The sequence below is a fragment of the Urocitellus parryii genome, chromosome 14, assembly GCF_045843805.1.
Source record: "Urocitellus parryii isolate mUroPar1 chromosome 14, mUroPar1.hap1, whole genome shotgun sequence".
Classification (NCBI taxonomy): domain Eukaryota; kingdom Metazoa; phylum Chordata; class Mammalia; order Rodentia; family Sciuridae; genus Urocitellus; species Urocitellus parryii.
In genome coordinates this window covers 52,608,470-52,626,302 of record NC_135544.1, presented here as the reverse complement: position 1 = coordinate 52,626,302, position 17,833 = coordinate 52,608,470, and the positions used below count along the sequence as shown (strand labels likewise).

The 17,833-nt window shown below is 41.5% G+C and overlaps 1 protein-coding gene across 1 annotated transcript in view; it reads left to right on the top strand.

The window, feature by feature from the left end:
• The window catches only part of Xpo7 (exportin 7), an 82,991-nt gene extending 69,692 nt beyond the window's left edge, over window positions 1-13,299 (top strand). Inside the window, exons 20-28 of the mRNA XM_026397476.2 lie at window positions 1,370-1,458; window positions 2,210-2,317; window positions 4,723-4,805; window positions 5,013-5,227; window positions 5,460-5,598; window positions 8,490-8,650; window positions 9,757-9,855; window positions 10,930-11,057; window positions 11,692-13,299. Of these exons, the coding sequence (XP_026253261.1) occupies window positions 1,370-1,458; window positions 2,210-2,317; window positions 4,723-4,805; window positions 5,013-5,227; window positions 5,460-5,598; window positions 8,490-8,650; window positions 9,757-9,855; window positions 10,930-11,057; window positions 11,692-11,785 (1,116 nt within the window). The 3' untranslated portion in view covers window positions 11,786-13,299. The remainder of the gene's footprint in view (window positions 1-1,369; window positions 1,459-2,209; window positions 2,318-4,722; window positions 4,806-5,012; window positions 5,228-5,459; window positions 5,599-8,489; window positions 8,651-9,756; window positions 9,856-10,929; window positions 11,058-11,691) is intronic.
• Window positions 13,300-17,833: the final 4,534 nt, after the last annotated feature.

Genomic DNA, 17,833 nt, shown 5'->3' with positions numbered 1-17,833 from the left:
CCTTTTTTGTCTTTAAGTATCATAGTTTTCCATCTTCACATCAGCAGGCTAGTTAGCAACATCACTTTGTCCAACTCTCTACCCTTTGTCCTTGTGTTTTTGGAGTCTGATGAGTATGATTCTAAAAGATGAGGGTAAGTGTGGAACATATTGGTGACTTAGGCTACAGTATTAACCAGTATCAAGGACTTAACTTAGGGGGATCAGTGAATATCAGGTCTTTTCCCATCATATTAGTTCCATTAAAAGCAAGTAAAAATTACCCACAAGAACCTCCTTGACAATGGACTACAGCAATCAGACACATCTTTTTCATGTCCCATGGAACAAGTCTTTTAGACTGACCATGTTTTAGTCTAGAAAATTGAGCTCCTGGTATCAGCTCAGAAATAGAACCATATGCTTAAAGCACTCTATTCAAAAAAGTGTGGTAATTTTTGCCAAAAGAGCAAGGATCCCCATATGTTCTACCTTCTTGAGCATATTGATAACTGTTGGAGTTTAAAAGCAATCTTAATCCCAATAGAACCCCCCCCCCAGTAGAAATTTTGTTAATGGAGTATTGGGTTTGACATCTTGGTGCATGCTTGTGAGTCCTAAGATGGGCCTTCCTACCACCTAGCAGTATGAGCACTGGCAAGTTATTTGGCCTCTTCAAAGCCATGTCTCTGTCAGAGGAGAGTACAGTGATTTACAGCCCCAAGGTTTGACATAATAGTCTTACTTCCAGACCCCAACCAAAGAGAAGGTACTTTGTAAATTCCCCTTATCTTCCTTCTGGTAGGGTCTGCATTTGAGTTCACAAACCTTTAGGATATGTGGCTCTTCTGTCTTTTCTTCTGTGGGCCTTCCCCCCACCCCATTCTTTTGGAATGGCTTTTTTTTTTCCCCCTTAAATTTATCATTTTAATATCTTTAAAACTTACCAGCCTTGATTTTTGCTATACTGAGCCACAGACCATCCTGTTTTCTTAGACAGCTTGTATGTCCCTTATCTGAAGTACTTAAACCAGAAGTGTTTCATATTTTTTTACTTTTTTTTTTAATATTTGCATACACATAATGAGATATCTTGGGGATGGGACCCAAGTCTAAATACAAAATTCATTTGTTTCATATCACTCAAAAAAGTTTTGGATTTTTGAGCATTTCCTACTTTGGATTTTCATATGAGGATTCTCTACACAATAACAAGCTTTCCAGAACTCATTTTTCAAGTGAAAAGATCTCATTCTAGCATGGAGGAAAGTGATTCAAAATATTCAGTAAATATCTGTTGAACTAGAAGGAAGAATTTGATTACAAGGTGTGTGAAATCCCCCATTGTTTGGCTTTTCTTCTATTTTTACATTTTTGTCTTCTGTTACAGCGAACTCTAGTTGGCCTAGTGAGAGACCTGAGGGGGATAGCTTTCGCCTTCAATGCCAAGACCAGCTTCATGATGCTGTTTGAATGGATGTATCCTAACTCAAACTAGAATTATAGTATGCAAGTCTCAACTGGAGCATAACTTGGTGATGGAGTTATGGGGGTTCGGGGGTTGGCAAGGGAGGCATGGTGAGGCAAGAAGATGAGGAGTTTCCCATAAGGTCTGCCATATGTCCTATAAGCTACCACTTCAAAGTGGTCTAATGACACAATGTTGCCTGAGGTTAGGACATGAATGAGATCATTTCCCAGTTTCTCTTATAGGGCCCAGATATATAAATTCCTATGGAACTGTTACATGTAAACTCCATTACTCTTAGAAAAGAGAGATGGTTCCATGTACTCCCTACCCCCGAAAAAAAATGAAAGGAAGAAAAGAAAAACAGTTTTTAGTATTAGGAAGTCTAACTTTACTTCATAATCTTAAACAGATCATTTCAAATCTGTGTGCCTCTGTTTAAATAATTATGACAAGGAAATAGTTTATCCCCTGTCCCATCATAGCAGTGGTAAAGAGTAAACAACAATATGAAATACACTGTGCTTTGCAGAAAGAAAAGCACTGTATAATTTAAAGTGTATCATTAGATACACTTTACAGGCTAAAAGAGTACAAAATCACTTCAGCATTTTCTAGATAGAATGATTCCCAGGTTAGCAAGCAAGAGACAGGAAAGTAGTAGACTATAATTTGAGTTTATACTTGGCTAGTGCTGACAAATTGTTTAAAATTCTGTATCTTTCTGGATTCAGAAATTCTTCCTCAGCTTCTCATTTACAGATACCCATCCTACATGCCAATTCTTCAGCGGGCCATTGAGCTCTGGTACCATGACCCAGCCTGCACCACACCTGTGCTCAAGCTGATGGCTGAACTAGTTCATAACAGGTAAACAGGTGGAAGACATCAGAAGGGCACAGCTACTCTTTAGCTGAGAAAGCCCTGAGAGAATTTTCTTTATCTCATGCTTTGGGAAGACTGTGGGAGATAAGATGGCACTGCTATCAAACTTGAAAACCCATAAAAGTTTGTTTTTCTTTGAAAGAAGAATATCAACCACAAAAAGCCATAGCTGCCTGCAGGAAATAAGTCACCTGTTAGTCTCAGGGTTTCCATTCTTATGAGAAGGAAGTTTGGCAAACAAGATTCTGATTTCCCTGCCTACAGATACAAAAGTTAATGTGGTAATGGTGTCACGTCTGGCACATTTCAGAGTAGAGATAGTTGAGAAGGTTATGAAATAACCTTCTTTAGAAAAGTGCTTATTTAGACAAATTGAAGAGGGATAAATAAAGTTTTGCTTTTGTTGAAAAGTAAGAAATACTTCCAAAACACCAAATTTTAAATTTGCCCGACAATTTAAGGATGGTTAAAAAGGAAAGACCAGCACCTTAGCTTTGCTAGAATTTCAGGTATATGTACATCTGTCTTGGCACTCTGAGAGAATTCATTTTCAAAACTACCTTAGAACTGGGTGTAGCGGTGCACACCTGTAATTCCAGCCACCCAGGAGTCTGAGCAGGAAGATCACAGGTTCAAAGCCAGCCTTGTCAACCTAGTAAGACCTTGTCCTCAAACTATAATTTTAAAAAGATCTGGGGATATAGCTGTCATAGAGTACCCTTGAGTTCAATTCCCAGTACCTCCAAAAAAAAAATTTTAAATAATTATTTATTTATAAAATAGATACTTGAGAGTACCTAGTGTCTGCCGGGCCACTTCCTTATCTGTTGTGCTAGGCAGAATCTCTGCTTTCTTCACTGTTAAGTGCAATGAAAAGAAGAAGACAATTTCAGGTTGTGATTAAGTGCTGTGGGAAAAAAGAAAAATTGAAAGGAATAGGAAGCTCAAGGAAGGCCTCTTAGAGACTCAATGACGAGACAACTCTGGTAGCCCTGCAAGGGTAAGGGGTGGTCTAAACTGAGAACACAACTGCAGAGTACTAAGAGAGGCAGAGTTTGCTGGGATCTGAGACAGACAAATGCCACTGTGATGACAGCCTGGCAAAGGCAGGCTGTGATAGAGTCAAACCAGTAGGCAGAGGCCCAGTTTCCTGTGTCCCACACAGCAGTAGAGGAATTGGCATTGATTCTCATTGCGGTGGGAAGCTTCTAGGGCATTTTAAGCAAGGTTGTAAAATGATCTTGATTACATCATCTAAAGGTGTTGTTCTAGCTGCTGCTGTATAAAGAATGGGCACCACTGCAGGCAGGAGTAGAAACAGGGAGGCCCTATAGGCAGTGGGTGGATTCAGGGCACATTTTAGAACTAGATCTTCATGGATTTGATGGAGACAGCGGGAGTCAAGAAGGGCTCCTGGGTTTGAGACTTCACCAACCTTTGTCAGATGCTCACACGTAGAGCAGACAAATCCCAGCTACTAGAGAGGCTGAGGCCAGCCTGGGCAATTTAGTGAGACTCTGTCTCAAAAGGGGATGGGGGTGTAACTCAGTGATAGAGCACTCCTAGGTTCAATCCCCAATATCACCACTACCGCCACCCCATTAAAAAAAAGAAAGAAAGAAATTTGACAATAGAACAAAGAATTCAAAACAATATTGTTGGAAAAAAATCTTCCTTTTCTGCCTAGCTTCTATTGGAGCAATCCAGGTCCCTTTATATCTTTTCTTCTTCTAAAATGGTAACAATATATATACCCCTCCCTCCCTTCATTGTCACTGAGGCTATAAGGGTGATTAAATTATTGTCTAAAGGGCTGTAATAGGAGCTATATGTCAAGTGAAATTGGGAATTATCAAAGAGTAATTTTAGATGTTGCCTCTTTTTGTTTGCTTTGGTGCTGGGGGATTGAACCCAGGGGCACTCAACCACTGAGCAACATCCCCAGCCCTTTTTTAATTTTGAAACAGGGTCTCACTAAATTGCTGAAGCTGGCTTCAAACTGACATTCTCCTGCCTCAGCCTCCCAAATTGCTGGGATTACTGGCATGCGCCACTATACCCAACTTGTTTGCTTTTTGGCTTTTCTTTTTCAGTGCAAAAGGATGGAACTCAGGGCTTCACATATGCTAGGCAAGCATTCTACACTGAGATACCACCCAGCTCTGTTTGTTTCTTGAAAATATTTTTTCAATTTGAGTAGCAGAAACATGAATACAGTATGTTGGGCTTCTGGAGATTAGCGACATGAGTGTATAAATATCTTCAGCAAACTTGGTTATCCTCACCTTGGGACAAGTTGTCTGTATATTCTACTCCAGTAAGAGCCTCATGTACCCCTGTTTTCCAAGAAAACACTTTTGACTCTTTCTCCCTGTATATTCTCTGCTCAGATCCCAGCGACTCCAGTTTGATGTCTCTTCTCCCAATGGCATCTTGCTTTTCCGAGAAACCAGCAAGATGATAACAATGTACGGTAAGTACTTTAGAGCAACAGGCCCCTGGAAATAGTCAAGATAGCATCCCCAGGGGTGCTTTGTTCCTTATACATATGTATCACAGTGCCAGTTGCTAGCATGGGCCTGCTGGAATTTGTATACCTTTGGAATAGGAGGGTCAGGGTGGCATAAAAATATTAATTCTAATGTGGCTGATTAAATATTTATCTTACATGTCTACTCAGGCAATCGCATCCTGACACTAGGAGAGGTCCCAAAGGATCAAGTTTATGCCCTAAAGCTCAAAGGCATCTCTATCTGCTTCTCTATGCTGAAGGCTGCTCTCAGTGGGAGTTACGTCAATTTTGGAGTCTTCCGTCTCTATGGAGACGATGCCCTGGATAACGCTCTACAGACCTTCATTAAGCTGCTTCTCTCTATTCCCCACAGTGATCTCCTGGTAAGCCTTAAGCCTCATTCATTGATAGGATCCTGCCCCTCATCATTTTTTTTTTTAACCTAACACTGTGATTGAATGTTTCTCCCAAGAAACCACAAGCTAACCCCTTTCTGCTAACAAACTTTTTTTTTTTTAACCAAGTGAAAGGAACAATACTATTTTATTTAAGGTTTGCTTCCTCCATGCTGAAGACCACACTAACTAGGATGATTTTCTTCCTCCTCTGCCATAGGATTACCCCAAGCTCAGCCAGTCTTACTACTCACTACTGGAAGTCCTGACCCAGGACCATATGAACTTTATTGCAAGTCTGGAACCTCATGTTATTATGTATATTCTCTCTTCCATTTCTGAAGGACTTACTGCACTTGGTAAGCAACACAGTGGGCTGACTTATACCACTTAACAGAAGGAGAGAATCTTGCCCCAATGTTCAAAGGATTATTGTTTTAGGAAGTACACCCCAACAACCAAGTATGATAGTCATAGCACATTCTCTTGCAGCAAGTTCTTATTGATCCCCTCCTAAATACCAGGCACTGTGTGAGATACTAAGGATACTATAATTAACAACATATAGACCCTGTCTTTAAAGAACTTTGTATCTAGTGAATTAAACAGGCACACAAATGGATATCTGCCTGTTTACTATACTTACACACTGCAGTGAGGTGAGTGCAGTGTGCCACAAGCCCTCAGGAAGAATACCTAAACTCCTGGCTTTGAGAAGATGTGGTCAGGGAAGACCTGCTGAAGGCTTGACAGCAAAGCACCCACCAGGCTGGGTGAGTGGCACACACCTGTAATCAGAGCAGCTCAGGAGGATTGCAAGTTCAAAGCCAGCCTAGTAACTGAAAGAGGCCCTAAACAACTTAGCAAGACCATGTCTCTGCATAAAATATATATTTTATGTATACATATAAGGGCTGGGGATGTGGCTCAATGATTGAGCACCCTTGGATTCAATCCCCAGTACAAAAAAAAAGCATACATAGCAAATCTGCACAGGTATTACCCAAGTTGCTAGCCATGAGCCCTGCTGGCAAGGAGAAGGCAGGAATTCCAGATAGCTACAGTAATGCAGAAGAGTAAGGAATGAAGTGAGGCTGAATTCTGAGTAGGTACAAAAATGAATGTCATGAAGGGCCCTTCTAGTAATATTAGGGTGTGTTTAGACTCTTTCCTGAGGGCAGTAGAAACTGCATAAGTTTTTCCATCCTAGTCCATAGTCCATACAGTTCCTATTGACTGTTTTGTTTCTACATTACCTCTCCAAAGTTTCTATGTATATGTGTATACATATGCATGTGTGTGTTTTTAGAGAATAAAACACTTTTTTTTATATTAGGCTGGGCAAAACAGAAATAAGGTTAAGTAAACTGCAGAATAATCAAGCTATATTACAAATGTACACAGAATGACTTCTAGATTATCTATTGTGAATTATCTGTATGTCTGGGCCATTTCTATTATACACATTTACTTCCATCAGGAGCTTATCCATATGGAGGACAGTCCAGTCAGGTGTCAGATCTTGCTTTGGAAGGCCATTTTATATCTTCTTAAAAACAGAGGGACCGAGCTGGGGTTGTGGCTCAGCAGTGTGGCTCAGCAGTAGAGCACAAGTGAGGCCCTGGGTTCAATCCTCAGCACCATGTAAAAATAAATAATTAAAATAAAGGTATTGTATCCAACTACAACTAAAAAATAAATATTAAAAAAAAAAAAAGAAAGAAAAATAGAGGGACCTCACTGGGCACAGTGTCACACACCTGTAATCCCAACAGCTGGGGAATCTGATGCAGGAGGATCACAAGTTCAAGGCAAGCCTCAGCAATTTAGTGAGGCCCTAACTAACTTAGTGAGGTACTACCTTAAAATAAAAAGGACTGGGGAGGGCTGGGGATGTGGCTCAAGCGTTAGCACGCTCGCCTGGCATGCGTGCGGCCCGGGTTCGATCCTCAGTACCACATACCAACAAAGATGTTGTGTCCGCCGAGAACTAAAAAAAAAAAAAGGACTGGGGATATAGTTTAGTGGTTCAGTGCCTCTGGGTTCAATCCCTAGTACTGAAAAAAATAGAGGGACCTCAGCACTCCAGGAATCAGAGATTTATTTACTCTTTGAAGTATTTATCATTCAGCCCATTTGCTTCACCTAGTCAGCATTCAGTCCACAGGTTGTGCTATCATGTTGCCTTGGTAAAAATTAACAGATGAGTTGGGCACAGTGGTGCACAACTTTAATCCCAGTGACTTGGGAGGCTGAGGCAGGAAGATTGCAACTTTGAGGCTAGCCTCAACAGTTTAGTAAGACATTAAATGGGCTGGGGCTATAGCTCATTGGTAGAATACCCACAGGCTCAAGCCTTAGTGAATATGGGGTGGCGCGGGGCGGGGGGGGGGCAACAAAGGCTGGCTTTCCCCAAGATGCTTCAAAGATAACAATACACTCCATTCTAAAAAATGTAGATGTCCACAGGCTATATGAAGTTGGTTTTAACGCCATACCCTCTACACCAGGTAACTTGGCATAGGCCCACACCTCAGCCTTGTTGGATTCTAATCACAGTGTTTTCAGTTACTAGCACTGTGTGATTTTTCAGCAAGTTTCACAACCTCTCCAAACTGTGCTGTTCTTGTGTGTAAGATAGACACATACATCCTAGAGTTCTTGAGAGGATAGAGATAATACTATACTCAGCACAGTATTTGGCACAAATGAAGTGCTGGATGAATGTAAACTAGTTGTAATTTTTTTAAATTGAAAGTAAAATTTAAGAAAATTCCACAAACATCTAAAAATACACATACATCTTTCTAATCTATTTGTGATTTTTTCACAAAGCAGAAGACACATATTCATAACACATTGAGCCAGTAATTTAATTAATATTATTACCATACACTCAGTATCAAACTTAGAAATTGGACTTGATATGGTGGCAAACACCGGTAATTCCAGGTCTGTGGGAGACTAAGGCAGGAAGATTGTAAGCTCAAGGCCAGCCTCAGCAATTTAACTAAATGTCGTCTCAAAAATAAAAATAAAATAAAAACTTAGAAGTTGGGCCTTGCTGTATGATAATATGATGGGGTAAGAGGTTAACAAGAGACATCCTGAGTTGGGCTTTGGCTGAAATGACCACATGCCCAGTCTTAATGGGGTACTTCTCTGGGATCTAGTCAAGAGTGATCCCTATTGCCCAAGTCACCTTCAATAGCTCAGTATCCTTCTCTTCCCCCTGCCCGCTTGGCTCCAGACACCATGGTATGCACAGGCTGCTGCTCCTGCCTGGACCACATCGTGACATACCTCTTCAAGCAGCTGTCACGTAGCACCAAGAAGAGAACAACACCCCTGAACCAGGAGAGTGACCGCTTTCTGCACATCATGCAGCAGCATCCAGAGATGATCCAACAGGTAAGGAAGCTGCCAAAGGTTAGGAAGCCGTGACAAAGTGTCCTACAGTAGAATAGAGAGTGGAGGCCAAGCAAGATGATGAATTGACCTCTCAGTTTCACACTGCTAAGGTAGAATTCATGTCTTAAAATCAGTGGAGCAGGATGCTCATGCCTGTAATCCCAGAAACTCAGGAGGCTGGGGCAGGAGGTTCACAAGTCTGAGGCCAGTAACTTAGCAAGACCCTGTCTCAAAAAATAAAAATTAGGCAGGGGATGTAGCTTAGTGGTAAAGCACTGGAGTTCAATCTCCAGTATCCCCCCCAACCAAAATTAAAATTTATAGTGGATTTTGAATTTACTAAATAATCATTGGATATAGAAAGTCTAAAAAAAGTCGGGTTCTGAATTGTTGTTCTGAATGGCACAAACCCTTTGTCTTGATCCTATTTCATGCACTGTCCTCTTCCCATGCACTGCTGCCCATTGGTGAACACTGAGTGTAAGTTAGCAGTAATCAACCTTCTTTCTGGCTTATGCTTCCATTTGCAAAGCTAGAACAAGAAAGTAACTGACCACACAGATCGCACCATATGTCTCCATATTTTATTTGTCTGTAACAAAAACAAGATTTGACGGAACCTGCAGAAATACAATGCTAAAATAGATGAGAAACTGGGATTAGTAGAATTTTTCATATATTTAAACCAATAGTGTTTTAGACTCTCTCACCATTGTCTGTTCCTCAATAGCAATGAAATAATTCACAACTCCATCATATCCACAAAATGTCAAAAAAGCTGTCTGAGACCAGTACTGGGAAGCAATACTGTAAGGTGGTTTCACCTACTATAGTTGGTTTACTTGACTTCATCCCAGTCCCCACAAGTCAAGAATAAACTGGGAAGGTCCATTTGTAAATGAAATTATCAAGTCAGTTTAAAGAACAGGAAATCTTAGATGAAGAAAAACTTACCTTGAAATAAGACTGAAATTAAGCGTCACAAAATATTTGTCTGGTTTACCCTACGTACAAAAAGCTTTTCCTAATACCCTCCTCTATTTGGGATCTATCAACTTATTTTGGGTAGCCACATACTAGGTCACTGCCTGATTTTTCATTTTCAGATGCTGTCCACGGTGCTGAACATCATCATCTTTGAAGACTGTAGGAATCAGTGGTCTATGTCTCGACCTCTGCTTGGCTTGATACTACTTAATGAAAAGGTAGGAAAGCCAGCTTCCTGATGGCAGAGGCAGTGGTGACATACATTGGCTGTCCCAGGCACTATGGGAAAGGCTTATAGAAAGCAGGCATGGTGGTGTATGCCTGCAATCTCCGCTACTCAGGAGGTTAAGGAGGATCACAAGTTTAAGGCCAGTCTAGGCAACTTAGTGATACCCCATCTCAAAAGAAGGGGCTGGAAATATAGCTCAGTGGTAGAACGCTTGCCTAGCATGCATGAGACTCTAGGTTCAATTCCCTAGTACGGCAAAAAAAATAAAAATAAATAAAGACTAATAGAAATATCCCAGAAGTATGGCAAAACAGGGAATTTGGGCCATTTACTGAGCATACCCTATTCCTGCTTGCCTGATAGAAGTAGTCCATGTGGCAGTTCAAAGGGTAAAATTCATTTCCTCTAAGTAGTAAGAGGACTCCTTTAAAGGAAGAATATACCTGGATATCAGAGCACTTGATAACCCAAGTTCCACCATAAATAAATAGGGCTTGATTTCTATAAAAGAAAACAGCTTAAGGTACTTTAGAAATTTAAAATTCCTGATTTTTAGTTGTGCACACTCCTGTAATCCCACCTGCCCAGGAGGCTTAGGCAGGAGGATCAGAAGCTCGAGGCCAACCTGGGCAACTTAGCAAGGCCCTTTCTATCAGAATTTTAAGAAAAAAAGAAGAGGGTGTAGCTCACTAGTAGAATGTTCCCTCCCCATTATCACAAAAAAAAAAAGAAAAAATACTAATGATTTTTCTAAGTAGAATATCCTGAATTAAAAAAAAAAAAAAAGTATCCAGGGGCTGAGGTGGTGGCTCAGTGGTAGAGCGCTTGCTTAAGCATGTTGTTGAGTCACTGGGTTCGATTCTCGGCACCACATATAAATAAATAAAATAGGCATACATGTCAACTAAAAAAAAATTTTTTTTTTTTAAAGTATCCAGTTTTAGTAGGTAGTGTATTCCATTCCTTCTTTAAAAACATTATTCCACCACTCTGTAGGTGAACAAAAGGCTAATCTGCCTTTCCCCCATCTTCCCTTCCCTTCTGTTTCACTCCTTGCCCACAGTATTTTTCGGACCTAAGGAACAGTATCGTCAACAGCCAGCCACCAGAGAAGCAGCAAGCCATGCATCTGTGTTTTGAAAACCTGATGGAAGGCATTGAGCGGAATCTTCTAACAAAAAATAGAGACAGGTAAGCACAGAGGACCCTGCCAAGAAAACCTGGGCAGCTGTTAAATTTTAAATCATTGAAACAAGGGCCATTCTCTGTATTTGAAGCCCTTAATTTAAAATTAACTAAAATCTGACTGGAAAACTGAATTTTAAATTCTATTTGATTCAGTTATAAGTTGCACAGGCCACAGATGTGGCTAACATGTGGTTAGCAATTGCCATATTGGAAATACCAGCTCCGTATCACTGGTCTCTTGGCATTAATTAAGAGATGAGATAGCTTCATCCTCTTACCACCCTCTCTTTGTGAGGAGTTACTTACCACCCCTGTGATTGATACTCCTTTTATACTGTCATGCTGAATTTCAGGTCCCCGGATTTGACCACCTCTAGCTTGCTATGAAATTGCCAGGTAGAAAGTGGGGCAAAACTTGGCCAGCTTTCCCTTATAGTTTTAAGAGTGAGATTAACTGACCTAGAACTAGAATCCATCTATCTATTCCTTTGTTTTTCTTCTCAGTAGCCACTTCTCTGCTGTCGGTCGTGTGTGTGTGTGTGTGTGTGTGTGTGTGTGTGTGTGTGTGTGTGTGTGTATTTTTAAGCAAAAACTTTTCCCTACCACCTCCCCCAACCCACATGCATCCTTTCTTCAGGTTCACCCAGAACCTGTCAGCATTCCGTCGGGAAGTCAACGACTCGATGAAGAATTCCACTTACGGCGTGAATAGCAATGATATGATGAGCTGACACCTCCTTGGACTCTACTTGTACAGAGCAGCATCCCTTTGGTGTGGCCCAGAGGGGCAAACAATTGCAAGGGAAAGGGCCTGGCTGATCCTGGCTCCTTCCTCCAGGGGTGTGGGGAAAATGGCAAAGGTCAACTAGCTACTTCCCCAGGGAATAGGGGTGTGTGTGCACTCACTAGTGGGCAGGGCGCTGCTGGTTCCTGGGCAACTGGGTGGGAAGGGTGGTGGGAGGAGACAGAGACACAAACATCTGAGACTCCAGCCCCTTCCTGCTGGGGCCACCCAATGGGGGAGAACCCCCAGTGTCCTGCCACAACCTGCCTTGTATAAACATGTACATTTTTTCATAACATTTTGAACAAGGTTTATATTGACTCAAGTTTAAAAACAAAAAGTGTGACTGAAAAATTTTTACAGAGTCTAGTGCACCAATGCTGATGTGAGGGGTTATGTATGGGAGTGAAGAAAATGTGTATTCTGGTGGCCTGAAGCTTTACTGGACAAGGATGTGTGAAAGTGCAGAGATATATTTAGTGACACAGTGTAGAGAGGCAAAAAAAAAAAAAAAAAAAAAGTAAAAATTCCAAATGTATATTTTTTCTTATTGCCCTTTCCTTACCCCAGAAATGATCACTTCCTGTTGCTGTATTAACCCTTGTTATTAGGAACTCTAAGCCATGCCAGAGCACTGTCCTTCCCGTTTAACTGTGGATTCTGCCCTAGGTCCCCTGACCTCTTGCAGTGACAAATAACTCCAGCTAAAAGTGTTTGGTGTTCTTATCACCATCCTTTCTCCCACTTTGCTTACCCTCATCCTCAGACAGATGCCTCTTGCTTTTAAAAGTTGGATTTAACTATGTGTTTTAGGGTTCTTGGTCTCTGTATAAAGGAGAGACCATAGAGAAGTAAATGAGCCAGTTGCTCTCTGGTTGAGCAATCTGGGTGAGTCCACCAGAGGCCTAACTGTGTGTGGCCATAACTTTGTCTTCCCCAGCCCTCGAGGCAGTGTGTGTGGGTGTGTGTGTGTGGATATTTATGTATGTACCCTGCACTCGTGAATGTATGTACTGGAGGAAGTTACGACAGGGGAGGGGTTCTTAATAACAAGGTCTACCTAGCATGAAGTATTTAACATTTTCCCACCCCTTGAAAATATACATTTTTATAAAATGAAAACCATAATAAATGTTTTGAATATAAAAAATTAACCTACAGAGGAAAATTAATGGAGAAAGCTATTTGCCTTGTACTTTTTCCACAATTATTGCTGCTAGTTATTCACATCTCTAGTTCAGCTCTTGCCCATGGGACACTCATCAATTAGGTTTTGTTTTTATTTCTCTCCTCTACCCCCAGAAACAAACCTGTTGATTTTTTTTTTTTTTTCCTTTTCCTCTGGCGACTGTGTGGTGACTCCTTTCTTGCGTGATCAGGTTGCGGATAGACTTGTAAGGGTGTTTGCTGCATACAGTGTAAGCATTGTGACCGCCAATAAACTTCAATGGTTTCTACTGACCTGGTTTCAGCAATCAAGTCTAGTGTGTGTTCAGGGACGTGTCTCGCTCTAAACACAAAGCTGTTTGAAACATGCATTCTTAAAAGCCAGTGAGCAACAGGGGCCTCTCAACCTGAAAAATTAACTTGTTTCTCGAAATTAGCTTGTTTCTCGTCGAGTAAATGCAAGTGGTGGCCACATCTATAATCCCAGTGACTCAGGAGGCTAAGGCAGGAGGATAGCAAGTTCAAGGCTAGCTTCAGCAACTTAGTAAAACTGTGTCTCAAAATACAAAAAAAAAAAAAAAAAAGTCTGGGGATGTTGTTGCTCAGTGGTAGAGCACCCCTAGTTTAAAAAAAAAAAAAAAACAAGCATTGGACTAAGTCTCACTCAACTTCGTTTCAAAGTATGATTGGTTGGGCTGACGTTCATAAGGGATAGCATATGTTGTCCACAGCTGTAATGAAGCCACCTCTTTACTAGCATGGTACTAACGTGGCCACCAGCAGACAAGCAGTAATTGAAGAAAGCCCAGCTTTGTTAGTGTCTTGACATCTGCTCTTCTGGTGTGGGCTGGGCTTTATTCGTAGATCCTGACACGTTCAAAGGCAAATGCTATCCCTTGGAATACTTCCAGACCTTGTGGGCCAGATTTAGCAAATGAAGAACACTAATGAAATGTGAACTCCTAATTCCTGAGCTGCCCAGTACCTAAGTATGCTGGAGCTTCATTACCAAAAACACTGGAAAGCAGGTGTGTACCTTACTGCAGGTTAATAATATCCAGTGAGGGGCTGGGGATGTGGCTCAAGCGGTAGCGCGCTCGCCTGGCATGCATGCAGCCCGGGTTCGATCCTCAGCACCACATACAAACAAAGATGTTGTATCTGCCGAAAACTAAAAAATAAGTCTAGTGTGTGTTCAGGGACATGTCTGTCTCTCTCTCTCTCTCTCTCTCTCTCTCTAAAAAAAAATAATAATAATAATATCCAGTGATTCATACGTTCAAGAGTGCCATCTTGTCTGACGTAAATACTCATTTTTGTGCTGTTTCAGCCTTCTTCGAATAGGTATAACCTCAGTTTTAAGTTGTTTTGAAGGCAAAAAATTCTATTCTAATGGCACAAGCTCATATCTGTGATCCTGGCAACTCTAGAGGCTAAGATGGGAAGATCTACAAATTCAGAGACAGCCTCAGCAACTTAGCAAGACCCCATCTCACGAAGACAAAAAGGACTGGGAATGTAGCTCAGTGGTAGAGGACCTCTGCGTTCAATCCCCAGTGCCACCAAAAAACAAATCCAAAAAAGGCAAATAGAATTGACTGATATTAGCATCTGTAAGCCTAGCAGAGAGAGAGAAAATGGTGAGTGGTGAAGTTCCATTATTAAGCAAAATTCTCCCGTGCTCCTGGGACTTAGAATTCTAATTCTGAAGACAAAACAGTAACAACTTTCTCACAGGTACTTGAAAAAGAGTCCCCTTTTCCCCAACTATCTTGACCTGCCTATCCATCTGCAAAATCCCAGAGCCCTCTTCCTTCCCTTCCACAAAAATAATTTGAGGCAAGAAACTCATCAGGCATGGTGGTCTCCTCAGGACAGGGTGAGTACATGGCCAAGGGACTGTTCCCTCCTAATTGCCAATTATAAGAGCAGGTACCTCCCCCCCGGTAGCCTTTTTTTGTAAAACATGATTATTTATTTCACATAATTCAACCTAATAAAAGCCAAGTTAAACCTTAGGTTCCAGTTTCTCTAGAAATCATGTGGTTTTATTCAGTCAAAAAATGAATTTATGCAGGAGTCTCTAGACTATTATTAGGTACTTTTTCCTGAAACAACAAATTCTTTTTATTTTTTTAATTTTTTAATTGATTTTTAAAAAATAAATGACAGCAGAATGAATTACAATTCTCACTACACATATAGAGCATAATTTTTCATCTCTCTGTATATAAAATATGTTCATACCAATTTGTGTCTTCATACATGTACTTTGGATAATGATGTCCATCACATTCCACCATTTTTGCTAACCCCCTGCCCCCTCCCTTCCCTTCCCACCCCTCTGCCCTATATAGAGTTCGTCTATTCCTCCCATGCTCCCCCTCCCTACCCCACTATGATTCAACCTCCTTATATCAGAGAAAACATTCGGCATTTGTTTTGGGGGGGATTGGCTAACTTCACTTAGCATTATCTTCTCCAACGCCATCCATTTACCTGCAAATGCCATGATTTTATTCTCTTTTATTGCTGAGTAATATTCCATTGTGTATATATGCCACATTTTTTTTATCCATTCAACCAGTGAAGGGCATCTAGATTGGTTCCACAGTTGAGCTATTATGAATTGTGCTGCTATAAACATTGTGAAGTGGCTGTGTTGAAACAAAAAATTCTTTTTTTTTAAGAGAAAGAATTTTTAAATATTTATTTTTAGTTTTCTGTAGATACAACATCTTTATGTGGTGTTGAGGATTGAACCCAGGGCCCCGCGCATGCCAGGCTTGAGCCACATCCCCAGCTCACAAATTCTTTACTGTCAATTATTAACTGTTTTGTGTGTGTGCACTGGTTTTCTTTTCCCACTAAAGAATTAATCAAAAGAAGGGAGGCTGGGCACTGTGGTGTATGCCAGTAATCCCAACTACAAGTATGGCAGGAGGATTGCAAGTTGAAGATCAGTCTCAGCAACTTAGACCCTGTTTCAAAAAAAGTGGGGTAATGGCTGTAGATGTAGCTCAGTGGTAAAGAACTTCTGGGTCCAATCTTCAGTACTGAAAACAAATAAGGCTCAGGTTCACATTTTTTAGTTTTTAAAATTTTAGGAAGTAAGGACTCAGAAGATCTAACTTTCTGATGTCAAATGATAGCCAGAAAATTTTTTCATTCTCCAAAACATGGGGGTTTATTAAGGATTTTTTACCTGGAAGTGAAAAAATGTTGAAGTACCCTATGAAATTTCATCCAGGTACACAGATACTTTCCAAAATATCCATGATAATGGGATAAGAACGATAAATACAGGTCCGCCCCCCATGTCCTACTTGCCACCAGTCAATCCTGTCCTCATACAAAATTTTTGGTTAAATCTAGAAACCTAAGCTGACATCTGATGTTGCCAAAATCTCAAGTGTCAAAGCATAAGAATATAGTCACAGGGAAATTTAAAAGAATAAAAATTTATTTATCAGCCATAATTATGCAACTGTTAATTAGATGCTAGATGATGTCTAAAGGGGGCTGGGGATGTGGCTCAAGGCGTGCGGCCCAAATTCGATCTTCAGCACCACACACAAAACAAAGATGTTTTGTCCGCCGAAAACTGAAAAGTAAATATTAAAAATTCTCTCTCTCTCTCTCTCTCTCTCTCTCTCAAAAAAAAAAAAAAAAAGATAATGTCTAAAGGGGTTCTTGCCTTTAGCTGTTTTCTGGATCCATTACCTTTACCTTGGGTGCCTTAGATACTCTGAATTCAGTGGTTGTTAGCCACTTTAGTGTGTTTTCAGAACCAGTGGATCAACTAGAGGAAGCAGCTATCAGACAATTGGACATGAGACCATCAGGGTAGAGGATGGCATCAAGTTTGGAAAGTACTCCCCTTCCTCGGAACATAGTTCTTGGGAAAATTTAATGTCGGTCCTTTATGATGTGTTCTTTTGTCAAATACTGAGCATCTATAAATAATTTTCTGATTGTCAGCAGCGTAAAAGGAAACTCAAAGCAGAAAATGTCATCTGCAAAGCAAATTTATTTCCATTCTTAGGTGTAAGATCCCTGATAGTTCAAACTGGCTTTAAAATACAGTCAACAGGTGGTGCACGCTCCAGAGGCTGAGGCAGGAGGAGGAACAAAAGTTTTAAAGCCAGTGTCAGCAACAGCAGGCACTAAGCAACTCAATGAGACCCTGCCTGAGCTGTTCTTAAGCCGTCCCCTCCCTACCAATCAAACCAGGCTCCCTACGAGCCGGGACCCGAGGATCTCGGTACGTCACGATGGAAGTGTGAATTCTGGGTTGCGGGAGCGTCCGCACAGGCGGTAAGTGGAGAGAGCAGGTGGAACTATGCGAGTGACGCCCTTGCGGAGTCCCCCACTGCCTGGTGCAGAGCGGTTAAGCCCATACAAGCGCCGCAGACCTCTGCGGAAAGGGAAAGAGCAGAAGCCGACACGGTCCCGCCTCATCCTCACGAAGGAAAAGGGGAAACGTTCACGCCCAACAAGCGACCCCGCACTCTTCGTTGACGCTGCCCCAACAACCGCGGACCCGGAAGTGGTTCTGCGCGCCCCTTGCGTCGGGAGCGGCGGTGTCCCCGTGCGTCTGCGCACACCAGCTCCAAGCGCACCCTTTGTGCGGCGTCGCTAGACAAGCCCGGCTGTCCTGCGCAAGCGCAGTCAAGGACTCGGTCCTGCAGTAGGTTTGAGTTTGGGACACCGTCTTTACCTGCTCTGCGAAGTTCCAAAGCCACTTGTCAAAGCAACCTAGTGAGGAGTCTTTTCACCCCGGTGCGCTTGCTAGGAGTTAAGTTCGCTCGCACCCTGGAATAGGGCT